The following is a 19,071-nucleotide window of genomic DNA, read 5'->3' as shown; positions in this document are numbered from 1 at the left end:
TTTAGGCCCTCTGAAGACCGCCGGGGAGAGCCGCAGGAAAAATGCTCAAGTTTCCCATAGACTTACATTGCGCTCGCTACTCGGTCCGAGCACTTGAACATTCCAATTTGCTCGATTCGAACAACGAGTACTCGAGCATTTTAGTGCTCGCTCATCACTAATGGGGACACTTTCTTTCCGAGGACTCATCATCCCACTAATCATATCACGCTACTTAGCAAATCTCTGCTTCCCTGACAATGCGCATCTCGGCTTCATCATCGCACTGCACAAGCTCAGGGGGGGCAACAGTGATGTAGGACACAACAAACCACGAGATTTGCAAAGCTGGTGGTAACAGCATCTGTCACTGTTGCCACCCGGAATATGCACAGTGAGCTGATAATGATGTCAGGGGGTCCCAGCTTCAGTTCACATTGTCAGGAGGCAAAGGTTTGCAAAGTGCCGATGAGGGGACATAACATAAGTGCGACGATTAATCCAGGGAAAGAAAATGCCCCCTCGATTGGCCAAATTAAATAAACATTTTTATGGAAATTAGTTAAACAGAAAACAAAATAAAGGGGCTAGCTGGAAGTCGTTATAAAGGGTAGCTTAAAGACATTGCATTATTGTTTGGGACATGAGGAAGCTGTCTGGTTCCCTTTAATGATCACAAAGTAGAGGATTAATCTTTAGAAACTCCTTTCAAAGCACTTTTCCATTGCAAGTGTTTTTCTGCAATTAGTGTGGCAATATGGAATTTACTTTATCACCAATAATCAGAGGTATATCTGAATATCTGAACCATATAACCCGACAAATAAAAGATGACATATGTGCAGAAACAAATATACAAAAAATACAATTTTATTTAATAATGTGTTGCTCACATTTACATTATGTCTATTTTGTAGCCACAGTGAAATACTGTGTTGCATTTAACTCTTATAACCAAACTATATCAAACACAAAACATGCTGGCTTGAATTAATATTTTTTTATATTCCCTTTTAATGAATACCGTATACTATCAGCTAAAGCTCCTTACACACTAGTGTTACTTGAGTAACATGCTCATTTTTATGGTGAGCCATTGTTTAACGCATCTGCTTGGGTATTTGCTTCTTTGTAGGCTGGGTTCTCCGCACTCTGTTGGGTGCTTGCATCTGAATACCTAAAAAACTGAATACAGTAGCATAGTCTACATGTTAAATAAAACAGAGGGCTAAAATTTTGAACTCCACTAGAACCCCTTTCTAGTGGTGTTTGATTAATTTTGGAATCTAAAATATAAAACTTAAAGGTATGTCTAAAGTACATCTAACTACCGGTTTTCGGTTATTCAGGTGAACGCCCTTTGACAGAGTGCTGAGTGGGAAAGTGATTGTTGTGTGAATCATGATTAGAGATCCCGTTATCTATTGGTTATGGCACTATAGAGATTATCTATTTTCCTATTTTAAATAATGACATAACAGAATAATCGTAGTGTGTATGGGGTCTAAGAGGTAATTCTCAGAATAGCTACAATTGCAGCTAATAAATATTACTGACAAAAAAGGATCAAAGTTGGAGACTTGTTCAGATCCATGGGAGCTAGCCTATATTTTACAAATATTAAAGGAAACCTGGCATGTGAAATAATCTGCAGATATGGGGTTATTCGGCAGGTTAAAAGCGTTCCAAAGCCATGCGAATGCCGTACTGAAAGCTCAACTAACGGAAGGAAATTAACGTTAATCCTTCCGACAGCCTCGGGCTTTCAGTCATTGAGGTGAGGCTTCAAATCATAGCTCAGTACATAGTGAGTGGCGCCTGTAACCAAGCCCTCAGCACTGATCGTACTGATGCACTGCAGAGCCAGCAGTCAGTGTCGGGGGCATAGTTAAAGATGCCACTTCACTACGTACTGAGCAGTGCTTGAAGCCGCACTTCTATGACTGAAAGCAGGAGGATTTTCTCCCAGTAGTTGGGTTTTCAGTGCGTCAGCTGAACAGCTTCAGAAAGATATTAACCTGCAGATTAACCCCATAGCAGTAGGTTAACATTGTTTTTTCACATGACAGGTTCCCTTTAACAATTGCTGGAAACCTCAGTTGCATAACAAAATTATTCACCTGCAAGAAACTACAATGTTACCATACAAACATAAATTTACCCATGAAAACAGACAATTACCAGGCCATGTCTCTGATGAACATTACGATACTGAAATGAGTCATTTATGGCTGTGGTTTTGTAATGTATCCTTCTTCCAATAAAAAATCATAAATTTTGCGGGTTTTATTAACATCAATCTTTATAAGTGCTCGTGCTTGTGCCAACCGTAAGCTTCCCTGTTTGTTGCACTCATTAACAAGGGCAGCCTTATACTCCAGATAAGCTCCAGGGACCAATCTCACCACTTGACACAGCTGTAAAACAAAAACAGAAATATTTTAGAAAGTATTCTTGATTTTTATGTTGAGAGGAAAGGTTTCTTTGCAACATATTTTTTTCTTCATCCTCATGTACATGGGTAGTAGAGGGACTACAGAGTTAGCCCAGGGTCCCACTAGCGTATGGTATCCGATGCGATATGCTAAGGACACTCTGCTCCTGCCCTGCTGCGAGCCTGAGCCGAGTGTCAGTGCTGCGATCCTCTCGCACAGATAGGATCACAGCACAGCTGCAGACTTCTGTGTTTTCATTAGCTGTAAGCGATAATCATCAACATTAACAGAAATAAACACTTGAAATAGATCACTCTGTTTGTAATGACTCTATATAATATACGAGTTTCATTTTTTGTATTGAAGAAATTAAATAAATGAACTTTTTGATGATATTCTAATTTAGGGAGATGCACCTGTAGACATTGTAAGGGAATTAAAACAACAACAGTACACCATAACAAGTATGCAGCAACAATAACTAGGCATGAGAACATGTGCATCAATTTATTAAAGTTTAATTGTTGCATCTAACAGAGGAATAAATAGTTAAAAGTAGTATTCCTATATCAAAGATCCCAATATGTAGTAGTTGTAATAATAATATTAGCAAATACCTTCAATTAGAAATGTAGTATAGTTCTTATAGTAAACTATGTAATTTACTCCATATGAAGGGCATTGCAGTAGCTTAGGCGTCAATGGTTCTGACCACCAACAACTAACTAACTGTTGCTATAGGAGTGGTCGTATCCATGGATATCTAAGCTACTGCAATGCCCTGCACATGGGATAAGAAATATAGCTTATCAGAAGAACTATACTACATTTCTAATTGGAGGTATTTGCTATTATTATCATCACACCTACTACATATTGGGATAGGACCCTGGGGATGGGAATACCGATTTAATAAAATAAAATTAACTATTTTATTTTATGTATCTAACTCCTTATAGAGACTCATGTCTTCATGGCATCAAGTAAATACACAATTGTATTAAGATCAATCTTACATTAAGAAAATAATTCAAGCTCGACTAATCAAAACAATTTGTCATTGATCAGACTTTGCATAAAAATTGGAGAAATTCATGCCTAATAGAAATATAAATGGGGTTGGTTCTACACATGGTAGAAAACTAGAAGGCAATATCTGGTCTTGGCTCAGGGTGCAAATCCTTCTCAAACCCCAAAAAGGTCTGAAGTACCTAAAGGGAACCTGTCAGGTCCCACATGCCCTCCTATCCAGCAGCATACAGCTTTATGAAATTAAACCTCTCCCTAATTAGGCTTTGACTAGTCGATGGGGCGTTAGTTGCCCCAGACTAGTCAGCCCTCTTTCTATGTTATCACGCCCCTGTGGGTGTTTGCTTCCCGGCTTCAGAGACGCAGTGATGCTACCAAAATGAGCAGCATGCCTACGCAGATTTGCATTAGCTGGCAATGACACCAGCTCGTGTAAATTATTTTATCACGCCCACAGGGGCGTGATAACATTGAAAGAGGGTCGACTAGTATGGGGCAGGTAACGCCCCATCGACTAGCCAAAGTCCTCATTAGCATAGGGAAAGCAGAGGTTTTAAATCCTTTTTAAAGCATTTATTTAACGGAATTACATTACACAAGGATGGTTAGGGAGGGGGTATAATCACATATAGCTGAATGCTGATGGATTGGAGGGCACGGGGGACCTGACAGATTCCCTTTAAAGCCTCAAAAACAGCAGCACCACTCAGTTTTCAAGTTGGAAAAAAAATAAAGAAGTCTTCATTAATCCACATCTAATGACAAACTAAATATAATTTACACTGCTCAAAAAAATAAAGGGAACACTTAAACAACAAAATATAACTCCAAGTAAATCAAACTTCTGTGAAATCAAACTGTCCACTTAGGAAGCAACACTGATTGACAATCAATTTCACATGAGGTTTTGCAAATGGAATAGACAATAGATGGAAATTATTGGCAATTATCAAAACACCCTCAATAAAGGAGTGGTTCTGCAGGTGGGGACCACAGGTCACACCTCAATAAGTACCAATGCTTTCTGGCTGATGTTTTGGTCACTTTTGAATGTTGGTTGTGCTTGCACACTCGTGCTAGCATGAGACGGATTCTACAACCCACAAAAGTTGCTCAGGTAGTGCAGCTCATCCAGGATGGCACATCAATGCGAGCTGTGGCAAGAAGCTTTGCTGTGCCTGTCAGAGTAGTGTCCAGAGGCTGGAGGCGCAACCAGGAGACAGGCCAGTACACCAGGAGACGTGGAGGGGGCCGTAGGAGGGCAACAACCCAGCAGCAGGACCGCTACCTCCACCTTTGTGCAAGGAGGAACAGGAGGAGCACTGCCAGAGCCCTGCAAAATGACCTCCAGCAGGCCACAAATGTGCATGTGTCTGCACAAAAGGTTAGAAACCAACTCCATGAGAGTGGTATGAGGGCCCAACGTCCATAGATGGGGGTTGTGCTCACAGCCCAACACTGTGCAGGACGCTTGGCATTTGACACAGAACACCAGGATTGGCAAAGTCGCCACTGGCGCCCTGTGCTCTTCACAGATGAAAGCAGGTTCATACTGAGCACATGGGACAGACGTGACAGACTCTGGAGATGCCGTGGAGAGCGATCTGCTGCCTGCAACATCCTTCAGCATGACCGGTTTGGCAGTGGGTCAGTAATGGTGTGGGGTGGCATTTCTTTGGAGGGCTGCACAGCCCTCCATGTGCTCGCAAGAGGTAGCCTGACTGCTGTTATGTACTGAGATGAGATACTCAGACCCCTTGTGAGACCATATGCTGGTGCGGTTGGCCCTGGGTTCCTCCTAATGCAGGACAATGCCAGACCTCATGTGGCTGGAGTATGTCAGCAGTTCCTGCAAGATGAAGGCATTGAAGCTATGGACTGGTCCAACCGTTCCCCAGACATGAATCCGATTGGGTACATCTGGGACATCATGCCTCGCTCCATCCACCAACGTCACGTTGCACCACAGACTGTCCAGGAGTTGGCAGATGCTTTAGTCCAGGTCTGGGAGGAGATTCCACAGGAGACCATCCGCAACCTCATCAGGTGCATGCCCAAGCTTTGGAGGGAGGTCATACAAGAATGTGGAGGCCACACACAATACTGAGCCTCATTTTGACTTGTTTTAAGGACATTACATCAAAGTTGGATCAGCCTGTAGTGTGTTTTTCCACTTTAATTTTGGGGGTGACTCCAAATCCAGGCCTCCATTGGTTAATAAATTTGATTTCCATTGATGATTTTTGTGTGATTTTGTTGTCAGCACATTCAACTTTGTACAGAGCAAAGTATTCAATGAGAATATTTCAATCATTCAGATCTAGGATGTGTTATTTGAGTGTTCCCTTTATTTTTTGAGCAGTGTAGATACATATACACACACAGTGCTTAGCATAAATCAGTACACTCCTTTTGAAAAGCAAGATTTTAATCATTATATCCTTTAGCACAAGAACAATTTCCAACATTTTTGACAAGACAGACTCACAGAATGTTTTTTTAATCCATAACATGAAAGTAAGGTTAATAATATAACTTTCATTATAAAAGCTTAAATTTTACTCAAAATTAGTTGATGCAATAATGAATACACGCCACATCAAAAACTATATTTCTAGTAATTTGTATGGCCTCCAAGATTTTCAAGTATAGCACTAAGTCTTCTAGGCATGGAATGAACCGCTGGGTGAAGTTGGGTAGAAATGCGCATCAGGGTCTGAGGTGGATGTTGATGCTGTGATACACTTATTAACTATGAAGATGCACAGTCAAAATATGTAATAAGGGTGCTACATCAATAGGAAATTATTTAAACCAACAAAAAAAAAAAGCAATACAATGCACTCCTATGTACAAAAGTATATTTTATTCAAAACTACAAATCAATACTCCATGATTTGTAGTATTACAGTTTGAACGCTGCTGACTGGCATTATCAATTCCTTGGATATTTTTTTGTATCCCTTTCCTGTGTTATACAGTTCAACTATCTTTTCCTGTTGATCTGTTGACAATTCTTTTGCTTTCTCCATTACTCACAATCCAGAAACGTCAGTGGCTGGATGAAAGATGCAAGAGTCTGTCTGGATCCCAGATACTAACTCAGCTTTTATGCACACAGCTATTTAATGAATAATTACTTACCTGTGGTTAAAGCCTAGTTAATTAGAATTTTGCAGCCTAAACTTTAGCTTTGCTCCTAAGGCCATGTGCACACGTTCAATATTTGGTTAGTTTTTTACCTCAGTATTAGTAAGCCACAATCAGGAGTAGGTGAAAAATTGCTGAAGTGGTGACGTGTTTCTATTATACTTTTCCTCTGACTGTTCTATTTCTGGTTTTGGCTTAGAACTACTAAAGTAAAAAAAACCTCACCAAATACTCGAAGTGTGCACATTGCCTAACACTTTCATTGTGGTGTACTCATTTTTGCAACATTGACTTAAATTAATTTGTTAGGAAAAGACTGAGTTGCTTTCAGGTAATGGGATTTTCCAGTGCCCAAGACAGCACCACATGAGAGGGGATCAGACCCACAAGGACTGGGAATCTACTGAATAAAAGGGTGGCACCTCTCCCCCGCATCAATTGCGTTACAGAGCATGAGAGGACCTCCAAACAGTTGTATGCACATACCGTCACCAGACAATAAACCCAACATCTTCTAGACCACACACCCAAACTTAATTAGCGCACACAAACCCAGTTATAGGGAGTAAATATAAGGATGCAGTCAATGGGCTCTGGAAAATCCTATTACCGGTAAGTAACTTAGTCTTTTCCTTTCGCCCATGACAATGACAGCACCACCTATGAGATTTACAGAGAAACCAAATCCACCTTAGGGAGGGACTATTGCCTGTAGAACCCTTCTTCCAAAGGATAGATCCGCAGAGGAGGATAGATCAAGCTTAGAATGTTTATAGAAGGCCGAAGGAGAGGACCATGTTGCTGCCTTAGATATCTAACAACCAAGCAATGTGAACTGAGGTCTAAGATGGTAGACATGCAAGAAATAGGAGCATGTTCACACTAGCAAAAAGAAGCAAAACCTACAAAAGACAAAAATATATCTCATACCCTACCATCATTATATATAAATGTAAAGCAAAGTTGCATAATAAATATAGGGTACTTAGTGAACTATTTTTGATCAAAAAAAGTATACAAGCCGTCCCACCAGCGGCAAGGTGACCCTAAATGGGACGGTACCTATACTGCCTATATTAAAAACCTTACTGTATATCAAAGTTGAAGTAATGCATATAAAAGGGTAGACAAATAGGACCGGGTCCCAACTCCAGACCACCTAGGCCCGTGGTAAGCTACATATATACTAATCAGCTCAACAAAGGGGATGCCACACCCTTAAATTGCACAGAATGCAAACAAGACAAAAAACCAAGCAATGTGAACTGAGGTCTAAGATGGTAGACATGCAAGAAATAGGAGCATGTTCACACTAGCAAAAAGAAGCAAAACCTACAAAAGACAAAACATGCTCCTATTTCTTGCATGTCTACCATCTTAGACCTCAGTTCACATTGCTTGGCTTTTTGTCTTGTTTGCATTCTGTGCAATTTAAGGGTGTGGCATCCCCTTTGTTGAGCTGATTAGTATATATGTAGCTTACCACGGGCCTAGGTGGTCTGGAGTTGGGACCCGGTCCTATTTGTCTACCCTTTTATATGCATTACTTCAACTTTGATATACAGTAAGGTTTTTAATATAGGCAGTATAGGTACCGTCCCAATTTAGGGTCACCTTGCCGCTGGTGGGACGGCTTGTATACTTTTTTTGATCAAAAATAGTTCACTAAGTACCCTATATTTATTATGCAACTTTGCTTTACATTTATATATAATGATGGTAGGGTATGAGAAATATTTTTGTCTTTTGTAGGTTTTGCCTTAGATATCTGTTTGATTGACACCCCTGCCTTCTCTGTGCAAGAGGTTGCGATAGCCTGAGTAGAATGAGCTTTTATATTCTCTGGGACTGACACATCAATAAAGGAATAGGCTAATCTAATGGCTTCCCTAAATACACCTAGCTAGGGTACACCTTGACACCTTTCCTAGAAACTTGGAAAATAAACAAACAAGGACTGACTCTTCATCCACTTTTTGTCACTAACATGTACTTAACTAGAGCCTGTCTAACATATAGCATGTGAAATTTTTCTCTTTTGGGTTCTTAGGTTCATTTTAAAAAGAGGGCAGAATAATCTCCTGGCATCTATGAAACTTCCTGGCCACCTTCCTGAGATAGGGTTGTCTTAAGACCAGACCCAACCTATCTTCAAAATTCGGTGTAAATGGATGGTAAAATGACAAGGCCTGTATATCACTAACTCTACGGGCTGAAGTCAACGCTACTAGAATGACAGTCTTTAAAGTCACACAGATGACCCTTACATTGGTTCAAAAGGGGGTTTAGTAAATGCCTCTAGAACCAAGTTCAAATCCCAGGGAGGCACCTTCAGACTAGGGATTGATCTGGACATAACAAAAGCTTTAATAAACCTGGTTTTCAATCTGTTGGCTGCCAAGTTACAGTTATACTATGCCCCTAGGGTTGCAAATCTGGACTTTAAGAGTGCTGGTGGATAGCCCAAGCTCCATTTCTTTCTGGAAAAATACTAAGATAGAATTAATTGGTATTTTTCCATCCAGGCAGTCTCCCGAACTAAACAGGAACTTTTGCCCAAGTTCTACCATATATTTTGGTCGTCACTGTTTTTTTTACTCTTAAGGTAGATACCAAATTCGGCGAAAAACCTCTTTGGATCAATAGTGACCTTTCAAATTTCAGGCCATTAAATGAAGATCTGTCGCTTGCAGTAGCCAGACCGGACCTAAGATGAGCAGATCTGAGAATTCTGTCAGGATCCATGGATCAGAGATGAACATCATCCTCTTCCATGAAAAGCAGGGTCTTTTGGGTCAGAATGGGGCTATCAGAATTATTCTCACCCGGTCCTCCCCGACATCCCTCAGCACTGATGGAATCAATATTACTGGAGGAAAGGCATAGGCTAGGGTTGAAGTTACAGGGTATCTGAAAAGCATCTACCACATGGGGATTTTAGTTTGGATTTAGCGAGCAGAATTTGTTCACCTTCCTGTTCTGCCTGCTTGTGTGCAAGTCTCTGCTTGGAGGACCCCATAGATCTACAATCTGCTTAAATATTATCTGATTCAGAGCCCTTTCTCCTTGCCTCAGCTGATTACAACTTAGGAAGTCAGCACTGTCTTTTTCCTTTCATGTGCAATGCTGTTAAAGACAAAAGGTGTTGCTCTGCTATCTGAAAAATTTCTTCTGAGAGCGGGATCTTGTTCCCCCTTGATCTTTGATGTAAGCTACTGTAGTTCGATTGTCCGACAGGATGCGAACATGAAGTCCTTGAAGAGATTAGAGAATTTTTTTTATTGCATATTTTACCGCCAGTAGTTCTTTCATGTTCAACGAACACCTTCTCTTGCCTTCTGACCAGATATCCTGGACTACACAGTCTCTCAGATGCGCTCACCATCCATTTATGCTTGCATCAGTAGTTATGACATCCATCGGACCCCCACCAACAGATTCTCTACCCTCAGCCACCATAACATAGCAATGGTTGCTACTCTAGAAAGGCTACGTTTTTTCTTCCAAACAGCCTCTCTGAGCCTTCTCTCACCTACCAGTATCTCCTGCTGTATTTGTGTTCAGTGTAACTGAACCCACAGGAATGCTGGGATACATGAAGTCAGGATCCTCAATAGTAACTTTGCCATCCTGAGAGTCATGGTAGGTTTGTTGCCGATGATACTAAGGTCATAATTTTGCGCATTTTCTCTTTCGGTAGGAGACAGGTCTGATTTACTGAATCTAAAATAAGACCTAAGAAGCACTGAACTCTTGATAGCACTAATTTTGACTTTCCTATGTGTAGCAGCCAACCTAATCCCTCTAAGATGGTTCTGACCCTTGCAAGCTGACAATTGCAATGTTCTACTGATCTGCCCACCACCAGGAAATCATAAGTATGGGATTATTAGAATATCCTGCTCCCGAAGATGTGCTGTCATTTCCACTATGAGGTTTGTGAATACTCTCAGAGCCATGGCCAGACCGAAGGTTCAAGATCCTGATACTCTTGTTTATAGGCAGGGCCACTCTCAAAAATGTTTGATCTTCCGCATGGATTGGAACATGGTAATATGCATCTTTTAGGTCCACCACATTCATGTAGCAACCTGCAAACAGAAGTATTAGAGCCGATTTTATTGACTACATCTTGAAGGGTCGGTATAACACGAACCTGTTCAGACCTTTCAAATTCACAATTCTGGAGGTCAGGGCTGGCTCCAGGGTTTCGTGGGCCCGGGGCAAAAGAGTGTGAGTGGGTCCCTTTAACACATACCACAATTCATGATGCACAGGTACGGCAGAGAAATATATGTATAGTAAAATGCCAAAGATTTCACTTCTTACATTACGAGTGATATCTTTTGTAAATTCTACAATAGCTCAGAAACCGGTGAATCCTCACTGCGCACAGTGCATGTCCTGGGAGGGATACATCCGTTTTTAGACTGAACAGTATAGTTCTCCATACAGTATTTTGAACACCACATAGTCCTCTATACAGTATTATGGGCACAACATAGTCCTCCATACACTATTATGAGCACCACATAGTCCTCCATACACTATTATGAGCACCACATAGTCCTCCATACACTATTATGGGCCCCATATATTGCTCCATGCAGTATGGGCCCCATATATTGCTCCATGCACTATGGGCCCCAAATATTGGTCTTTACATAAAAAAAATGAAATACACACCTCTCCTCCGGACTCCTCAGCATTGCAGTCTTCCGCCTCTCTGCACTGTGACGCTCAGAGCAGAGGGCGTGCTGGCGACGTCATCGCGCGCTCTGACCCGAGACATCAGACTGTCAGAAGATGCCAGAGCTGCTGAGGAACAGGGAGAAGTATTGCAATTGCCAGGGCCCTGAGCAAGCAGGGGGGGCACACTTGCAGGCACTGGCACCAGGCTCCACCGCCTCACGGGCCCCATAGCACGGCGGGGTCCCCGAAGGGGAGTTTGACCCCCACCCCTCCGCCGCAGGTCAGGGCCCTGGCCCATCCTGGTATGCATGGCACCCTTATCCCCATCCTGTTATGTATGGCCCCCCCTCCCCACCCAGGTATGCATGCCCCCCCCCCCTCCCTCCCTGGTAAGCATGGCCCCCCCCTCCCACCCTGGTAAGCATGGCCCCCCATCCTGGTATGCATGGCACCCCATCCCCATCCTTGCATGCATGGCACCCTGTCACAGGTGTGTCAGATGTGACAGACAGTCACCCTGCAATTGGTTGCAGAAGATCTATTCGTTTGGCACTACTACCTACGTCCATGGGAGTAGGGAGTAGTGAATATTCATGCTCTTTATTAGCGGACACACGTGACCGCCGAGTCGCTGCAGGAAGCCGGCGGCTGGGCTGACACTGCGCGCTATTAAGGAGAATGAATATTCAGTGGGCACACGCAAGAGCTGCAGCCGCCGGCTCCTGCCTCCTGTGCCCCGCTCCTCCGCCGCTGCTGCTACAACTCCCCTCCCCATCCACAGCAACAAGTATCCATTTGGATTATAAAATGCACCCCCCTCCTTTCCTTTAAATTTTGGAGGAAAAAAGTGTGTGTCTTATAGGCAGCACAGTGGCTCAGTGGTTAGCACTGCAGCATTGCAGCGCTGGGGTCCTATGTTCAAATCCCACCAACGACAACATCTGCAAGGAGTTTGTATATTTTCCCCGTGTTTGTGTGGGTTTCCTCAAGGTTCTCCGGTTTCCTCCCACACTCCAAAGACATACTGATATGGAATGTAGATTGTGAGCCCCGATGGGGACAGTGCCGATAATGTCTGGAAATTGTCTGAATTGTAAAGCTCTGTGGAATATGTTGGCGCTATATCAATAAAAATATTATTATTATTGTATGAAAATACAGTATATACAGTGGGGAAAATAAGTATTTGATACACTGATGATTTTGCAAGTTTTCCCACCTACAAAGAAAGGAGAGGTCTGTAATTTTTATCATACGTACACTTCAACTGTGAGAGACAGAATCTAAAAATAAAAAAAACAGAAAATCACATTGTATGATTTTTACATAATTAATTTTATTGCATGAATAATTATTTGATCAATAGAAAAACAGAACTTAATATTTGGTACAGAAACCTTTGTTTGCAATTACAGAGGTCAGACATTTCTTTTAGTTCTTGACCAAGTTTGTACACACTGCAGCAGGGATTTTGGCCCACTCCTCCAGATCTTTCAGGTTTTGGGGCTGTCACTGGGCAATATTGAGTTTCAGCTTCCTCTAAAGATTTTCTATTGGGTTCAGGTCTTGAGACTGGGTAGGCCACTGCAGGACCTGAAATGCTTTTAACAGAGCTACTCCTTAGTTGACCTGGTTTTGTTTTGGGTCAGTCATATTGGAAGACCCAGCCACGACCCATCTTCAATGCTCTTACTGAGGAAAGGAGGTTGTTGGCCAAAATCTCGTGATACATGACTCCCCTTCAATACCGTACAGTTATCCTGGCCCCTTTGCAGAAAGCACCCCCAAAGTATGATGTTTCACCCACCATGTTTCACGGCTGGGATGGTGGTCTTGGGCTTGTACTCATCCTTCTTCTTCCTTCAAACACGGAAGTGGAGTTGATACCAACTAGTTCTATTTTGGTCTCATCTGACCACATGACCTTCTCCCATGCCTCCTCTGAATTATCCAGATGGTCATTGGAGAACTTCAAACGGGCCTAGACATGTGCTTGCATGAGCAGGGGGACCTTGCGAGCCCTGCAGGATTTTAATCCACAACGGCATAGGCTGTTACTAACGGTAATGTTTGAGACGGCGGTCCCAGCTCTCTTCAGGTCATTGACCAGGTCCTTCCATGTTATTCTGGGCTGATTCCTGACCTTTCTCAGAATCATCCTTACCAAGCGGCTTGCCTATTGCCCTGTAGCCCATCCCAGCCTTGTGCAGGTCTACAATTTTGTCCCTGGTGTCCTTAGACAGTTATTTGGTCTTGGCCATGGTGTAGAGGTTGGAGAGAGCTTGATTGAGTGTGTGGACAGGTGTCTTTCATACAGGTAATGAGTGCAGAGATGTAGGGCTTCTTAAAGAAAAACTAACAGGTCGGTGAGAGCCAGAATTCTTGCTGGTTTGGGGGTGATCAAATACTTATGTCATGCAATGCAATAAAATGCAATGTAATTTTTAAAAAAATCATACAATGATTTTCTGTTTTTTATTTGTAGATTCTGTCTCTCACTGTTGAAGAGTACCTACAATAAAAATTACAGACCTCTGCATTCTTTGTAGGTGGGAAAACTTGCAAAATCGGCAGTGTATCAAACACTTATTTTCCCCACTCTATATTATAATAGCATATGTATGCATATAGGGTCTTATGTGACAACATAAATGGTACTGACGAGTCTGAAAACACTTATTACCATACCTCTTTTTCTTTATCATTGAGCTTTTCTGTCCCAGGAAGTCCAGTTAAGTCTAGAGGAGGAGCACTTCTTCTTCCTAGAACATATATAATTATAGCATTTATTGAAATTGTGGCTGGTACTAAAGGTTTATTCACACATCCATTATCCAGCTGTGTACAGGGGATCAATATTTATTCTAAAAATGCATTAGACACAGTCATGGTAAAGCAAATGCTAAATTATCTGCAGAATTCATGCTTTTCTAATGATATAATCAGTCCAATGTAATAATCAATCTTGTTCAATCTGACAAATGAGTAGCGTGCACTCTAAGAGAGCTTTCACACTGTGCTTTGTCCTACATCTGTTAGTCTCGTCTGGACTTATGTCCAAACCCCCTGCAAGTCATATGAACCAATGGGGTAATTGACTTTAATGGCACCGACATAGTCAAAATGTGTTCTGTTGTGCATGATCTTCGTCCGCATACGCCTACTGGAGACGGACTAGAAGACGTAGTTTACTACATATAGCTGTCCACCTCCAATAGGTGTAGAACACGTTGACTTCGTCGGCTCAATTATAGCCAATGGCCCCTTCAGAAAAGAGGGAAAAAAAAAAGAAGATCCATGTAAACCATAGTGATCACCTCAAACTATTTTTTATTTATTAATAACAAAAATAAGCCACAAAAAGAATTTTTAAAAACACTTAAAAAGAACTAAAATGGTTATATGAACAAAGACAACCAACCTGGTCTAGATATAGGCCAGGTGATCCTATCCTGTGGTTTCAGATAAAAAAATATGCACTAGATACACAAAGTAAAGTGCATTGTGCAACTGTAACCTCATGTATATTAAACTCATGTATATTAAACTCAAAACAGGGACATATTGTAAACAGAATTGTCATAACTTCAGATTTGATATGCATAAGAAATACAAAGTATGTGGCTTTTTGTGTCTTGCTTTTGTTATTTGGTATTAATAAATATAAAATAGTTTGAGGTGATCACTTTGGTCTACATATATCCTTTTTTTCTTCTTTATGATACTTGAATTGATATGTAACAGATGACCCCTTTTTGTCTACTAGGTGGCTCCCTCCTTAATACGATATATAGAGTCAATAGCCCCTTCGGCGCATATACCCAAATCCCATTTTGGGGGTTCAGACAAAAACCCCTACGGGACCACTAAACGTGTCGAAGAAGGCAGTGTGAAATGGCCCTCGTACCGAGAAAAAAAATATTCAAAGCATCACTGTCTATAAGGACATGTATGACCATGTGATCTCCCTTTAACTATATATGCGTAGAACAAGTTTGCACAATTTTAAGTAAACAAACATCAGTACTTTCCACCCTGGCCTATATATGACAAAAGTGCGCTTAATGAATAAATACCGTATCTTGTGGATTATAAAAGATGCACCCCAAATTTTGAGGAGGAAAATAGGAAAAAAAATTTTTTAATACACTGATGCCTATTATAATCAGCCTACCTGGGGTGGGCGGTGATGATAGAGGGGGGTCCCAAGGCTGCCGCTGGCGCTTCAGGAGATGCTGCGGAGGCAGGACGGGGTGTTTTTATGGCAGCCACAGCCCCGCACCTTCCATACTGTCCTATGCGGTGGACTCCGGGAAAATGGCCGCCCGGAGTCCCGGGGTCCACTGCGTAGGACAGTATGGAAGGCGCGGGGCTGTGGCTGCTACAAAAAGTCGGCGGAGCCCCAACACCACCGAACACCTCCAGCAGAACCTGGCAGACAGCATGGGGACCGCAGTCATCTCCCGACTTCGAACACCCCGTCCTGCCTCAGCAGCATTTCCGGGACCCAGCAGCATCTCCTGCCTCTCCATCATCTTCGGGATCCCAGTCCACCGCGGCCGATAAGGTGATTTCGCTTTGTAAGAGGCACCCCTATTTTCCTCCCAAATCTGAGGGGGGAGGGAGTGCGTCTTATAAAGCGAAAAATACGGTAACTTGATCACAAATCTACAGCACAGCTGTGTTCAAAATAACAGCAGTGTGTTCAAAAACATGAGTTAAGCACAAAATCGTTATACTACTTTTTATTTCCATGCATTGGGAACATTGCACACTGTTATCTAATCCAAAACATGGAGAAATGTATCTAATTTTTAACTACTTTACCGAATATAACAAAAAATGAACATTAGGATGTTCTAAAAAATAGCAGCATCTGCATTTGTCTTTACAAACTCACAATATGTACATTTTTTTTTGAGGATTTAGCATTCCTGTGAATTACTAACCTAATATTTAGTTGCATACCCACAGTTTTTGTTAGAACTGCTTCACATCTATGTTGCACAGACTCAACCAACGTCTGGCTCCTGTCAACTGTTATTCCAGCTCAGGATGCTTTGACTACATCCCACAACTTTTGGCATTTGTTGGTTTTGCCTCAGAAGCTGCATTTTTTCGATCACTCCACAAGTGTTCTATTGGATTAAGGTCCGGGATTGGGCTGGCCACTCCATAAACTCAATTTTGTTGGACTGGAACCAAGATTTTGCTCGTTTACTGGTGTGTTTAGGGTAGTTGTTTCGTTGAAACACCCATGTCAAGGGCACATCCTCTTCAGCATAAGGAAACATGACCTCTTCAAGTATTTTAATATATGCAAACTGGTCCATGATCCTTGGTATGCGGTAAATAGGTCCGGCACCATAGTAAGAGAAACATGCCCATATCATGATACTTGCACCACCATGCTTCACTGTCATCAGAGTGTACCGTGGCTTGAAGGCAGCATTTGGGGTCATCCGGCAAACAATTTTATTTTCATCAGTCCACAAAATGTTTCTCCAGTTCTCTTTAGGTCAGTTGATGTGTTCTTTGGCAAATTGTTTCCGCTTCAGTACATTTTTTTTTTTTTTTTTTTTTTAACAGTGGGACTTCGTGGGGACTTCTTGCTAAGAGATTAGCTTTACACAGGCATCCTCTAACTGTCACAGTGCTCGCAGGTAACTTGAGACTGTCTTTGATCCTCCTGGAGCTGATCATTGGCTGAGCCTTTACCATTCGAATGGATTGAAGAATAGCTGGAATGACAGTATTCTGTTTTCTTCCAAGTCTCTTGTTTTGCTTTCCATTTTAAAGCATTGGAGATCATTTTAGCTGAACAGCCTGCTGGTTTCACCCTTAAATAAGGACCACCTGGTTCACACCTGTTTCTTCACAGAATGATTGACCCCATGAATTGAACTCCACACTGCTATTTTAAACACACACCCTTTCAATTATTCAAATACAAAGACTCAAAAACCTGCAGATCATGAATGCTGAGTCTGTTGGTAAATTGTTTGACATGTGGTAATAGAATTTATAGCAAAAACAATGATTAATCTGGTTAGTCATATTGGACTGCTATTATTTTGAACACTACTGTAATTAGCCTGAAAATAGAGAAGACAAAGGAGACACTGTAGATCAACTCCAGATAACAGTCTTCCAAACAATCACCTAGCCAAGCCTATACTTCCCCAGCATGTTTTGTATTATTCAGCTGCTTTTCTGTAAGGCCACCTATTCCCAGTTAGCATGGGAAAAGAGGTTGTACCCCTTCTCCATCTGATCTGGAATAGAGCTCTCAAAGTAATATGCCGGCTCTGATGGACGCGGTCACTGGAAGTGACGTTTTGTGTGTCATCACGGGCACCTGCATTCCACCAGCCGGATGTGTGTTCTGAAGAACAGAAATGCGGTCCAGGGACCTGACACACGTCACGCGCTGAAGGCGGCGTTTAGATGACACAGATAATTTGAAGGTGAGCAAGCTGGTGAGTCTTTACCACAGCAGCCAGGATGTCTGGCAGACGTTATAAAGGTCCAATAAGGTGGCCATAAGACAGAGAAGGCTCCCCTGATGATTCCTAAAAGTGATGAAAAAAGTGTCGGCAGGTTCTATAAGGGTTGATACACCACTATACAAACAAAGGCAGAGTAACCTTTAGTCCTCTCTCCTTGGTGTCCCGCGGTGTACTGGCAGGACCTGCGTTGACATAATTTAGTCAGCTGAAAATCAAAAACGCTACAGAAACGCTTAAAAAACGCTTGGTAGAAGGCCTGCCATGTTCCCCAATGATAATCTGCATGTGCTGTGCACATGCTGCGGAGATTTCCGCTGCGTGTTATCATTGGGGAAAAAAATGCAGCACTACCAATTATTTTGCGAAAGCGCTGCGATTTCGCCGCCATTGACTTGCATTGTATACTGTATATGTAGATGCAGAATCCAAGCGTTTCAATGTGCGGATGGTACCCGGGTGTGGAGGAGAGGAGACTCTACTCCGGACCCGGGTACCATAGAACCTGTAAAAAAAAGAATAAAATAAAAAATAAATGTTATATTTACCTTCTGATGGCCCCCGGTCTACTTGTCTTTTTTGCTGGCAGATCGCGGTGGACTGAAGGACCTGCGCTGACGTCATTTAGTCATGTGACGGGTTACGCAACCGCTGACGTTGGCAGGTCCTTCAGTGTACCGCGAGCTGCTGGCAAACCAGGACGGAGTGAAGCAGGACACCGGGGGCCATCGGAAGGTAAGTATAGATTTATTTTTTACCATTCTTTCGGTCACGCTATATAAATCCATGCCGTTTGCATGGATTTATATAGTATGACCAAGTTGTCAAGCACTTTCCAAGTGATGCTAAAATCGCTTGGAAAGCGCTTGACAACCCGCATGCGGAAATGCATGTGAAGAACGCTTCACATCCGCATGCCCCTGGCAGGAAAACGCATGTACAATCCGCATGTACAATCCGCATGTACAATCCGCATGCCCCTGGCAGGAAAACGCATGTACAATCCGCATGTACAATCGGCATGTACAATCGGCATGTCCCTGGCAGGAAAAACGCATGTACAATCCGCATGCGTTTTTTCTGCCAGGGAGATGCAGAAACGCTCAAGAAAAATCCGGAGCATTTCTGCATGGTGGGCACATAGCCTTACCTGGAGTTGATCTCCACTGTCTCCTTCCTCTCCTCTATTTGCAGGCTAAATATTTACTTTGTTGTTTCCTGCATAAGATTTGGTCACACTTGGCCCTTCTTTAAGGTATTTTGTGGCTGGATTAAAAACA

The 19,071-nt window shown here is 42.3% G+C and overlaps 1 protein-coding gene across 6 annotated transcripts in view; it reads right to left on the bottom strand.

The window, feature by feature from the left end:
- Window positions 1–859: 859 nt before the first annotated feature.
- The window catches only part of TADA2A (transcriptional adaptor 2A), a 193,124-nt gene continuing 174,912 nt past the window's right edge, over window positions 860–19,071 (bottom strand). For 3 of the 6 annotated variants that reach the window (XM_073666411.1, XM_073666417.1, XM_073666416.1), the window contains 2 exons: window positions 13,974–14,047; window positions 861–2,396 (listed from right to left, as the gene is read on the bottom strand). In XM_073666411.1, the coding sequence (XP_073522512.1) occupies window positions 2,205–2,396; window positions 13,974–14,047 (266 nt within the window). In that variant the 3' untranslated portion in view covers window positions 861–2,204. Of the gene's footprint in view, window positions 2,397–13,973; window positions 14,048–19,071 lie in introns of all 6 variants that reach the window. The other 3 variants (XR_012288948.1, XM_073666415.1, XM_073666414.1) reach the window with 3 other exon arrangements.

This window comes from Phyllobates terribilis, unplaced genomic scaffold (genome assembly GCF_046119375.1).
Source record: "Phyllobates terribilis strain yellow unplaced genomic scaffold, ASM4611937v1 Scaffold_2__4_contigs__length_985480577, whole genome shotgun sequence".
NCBI classification, from domain to species: Eukaryota; Metazoa; Chordata; class Amphibia; order Anura; family Dendrobatidae; genus Phyllobates; species Phyllobates terribilis.
Note: the sequence above shows the minus strand (reverse complement) of the source record. Positions and strands in the feature narration are given on the sequence as shown.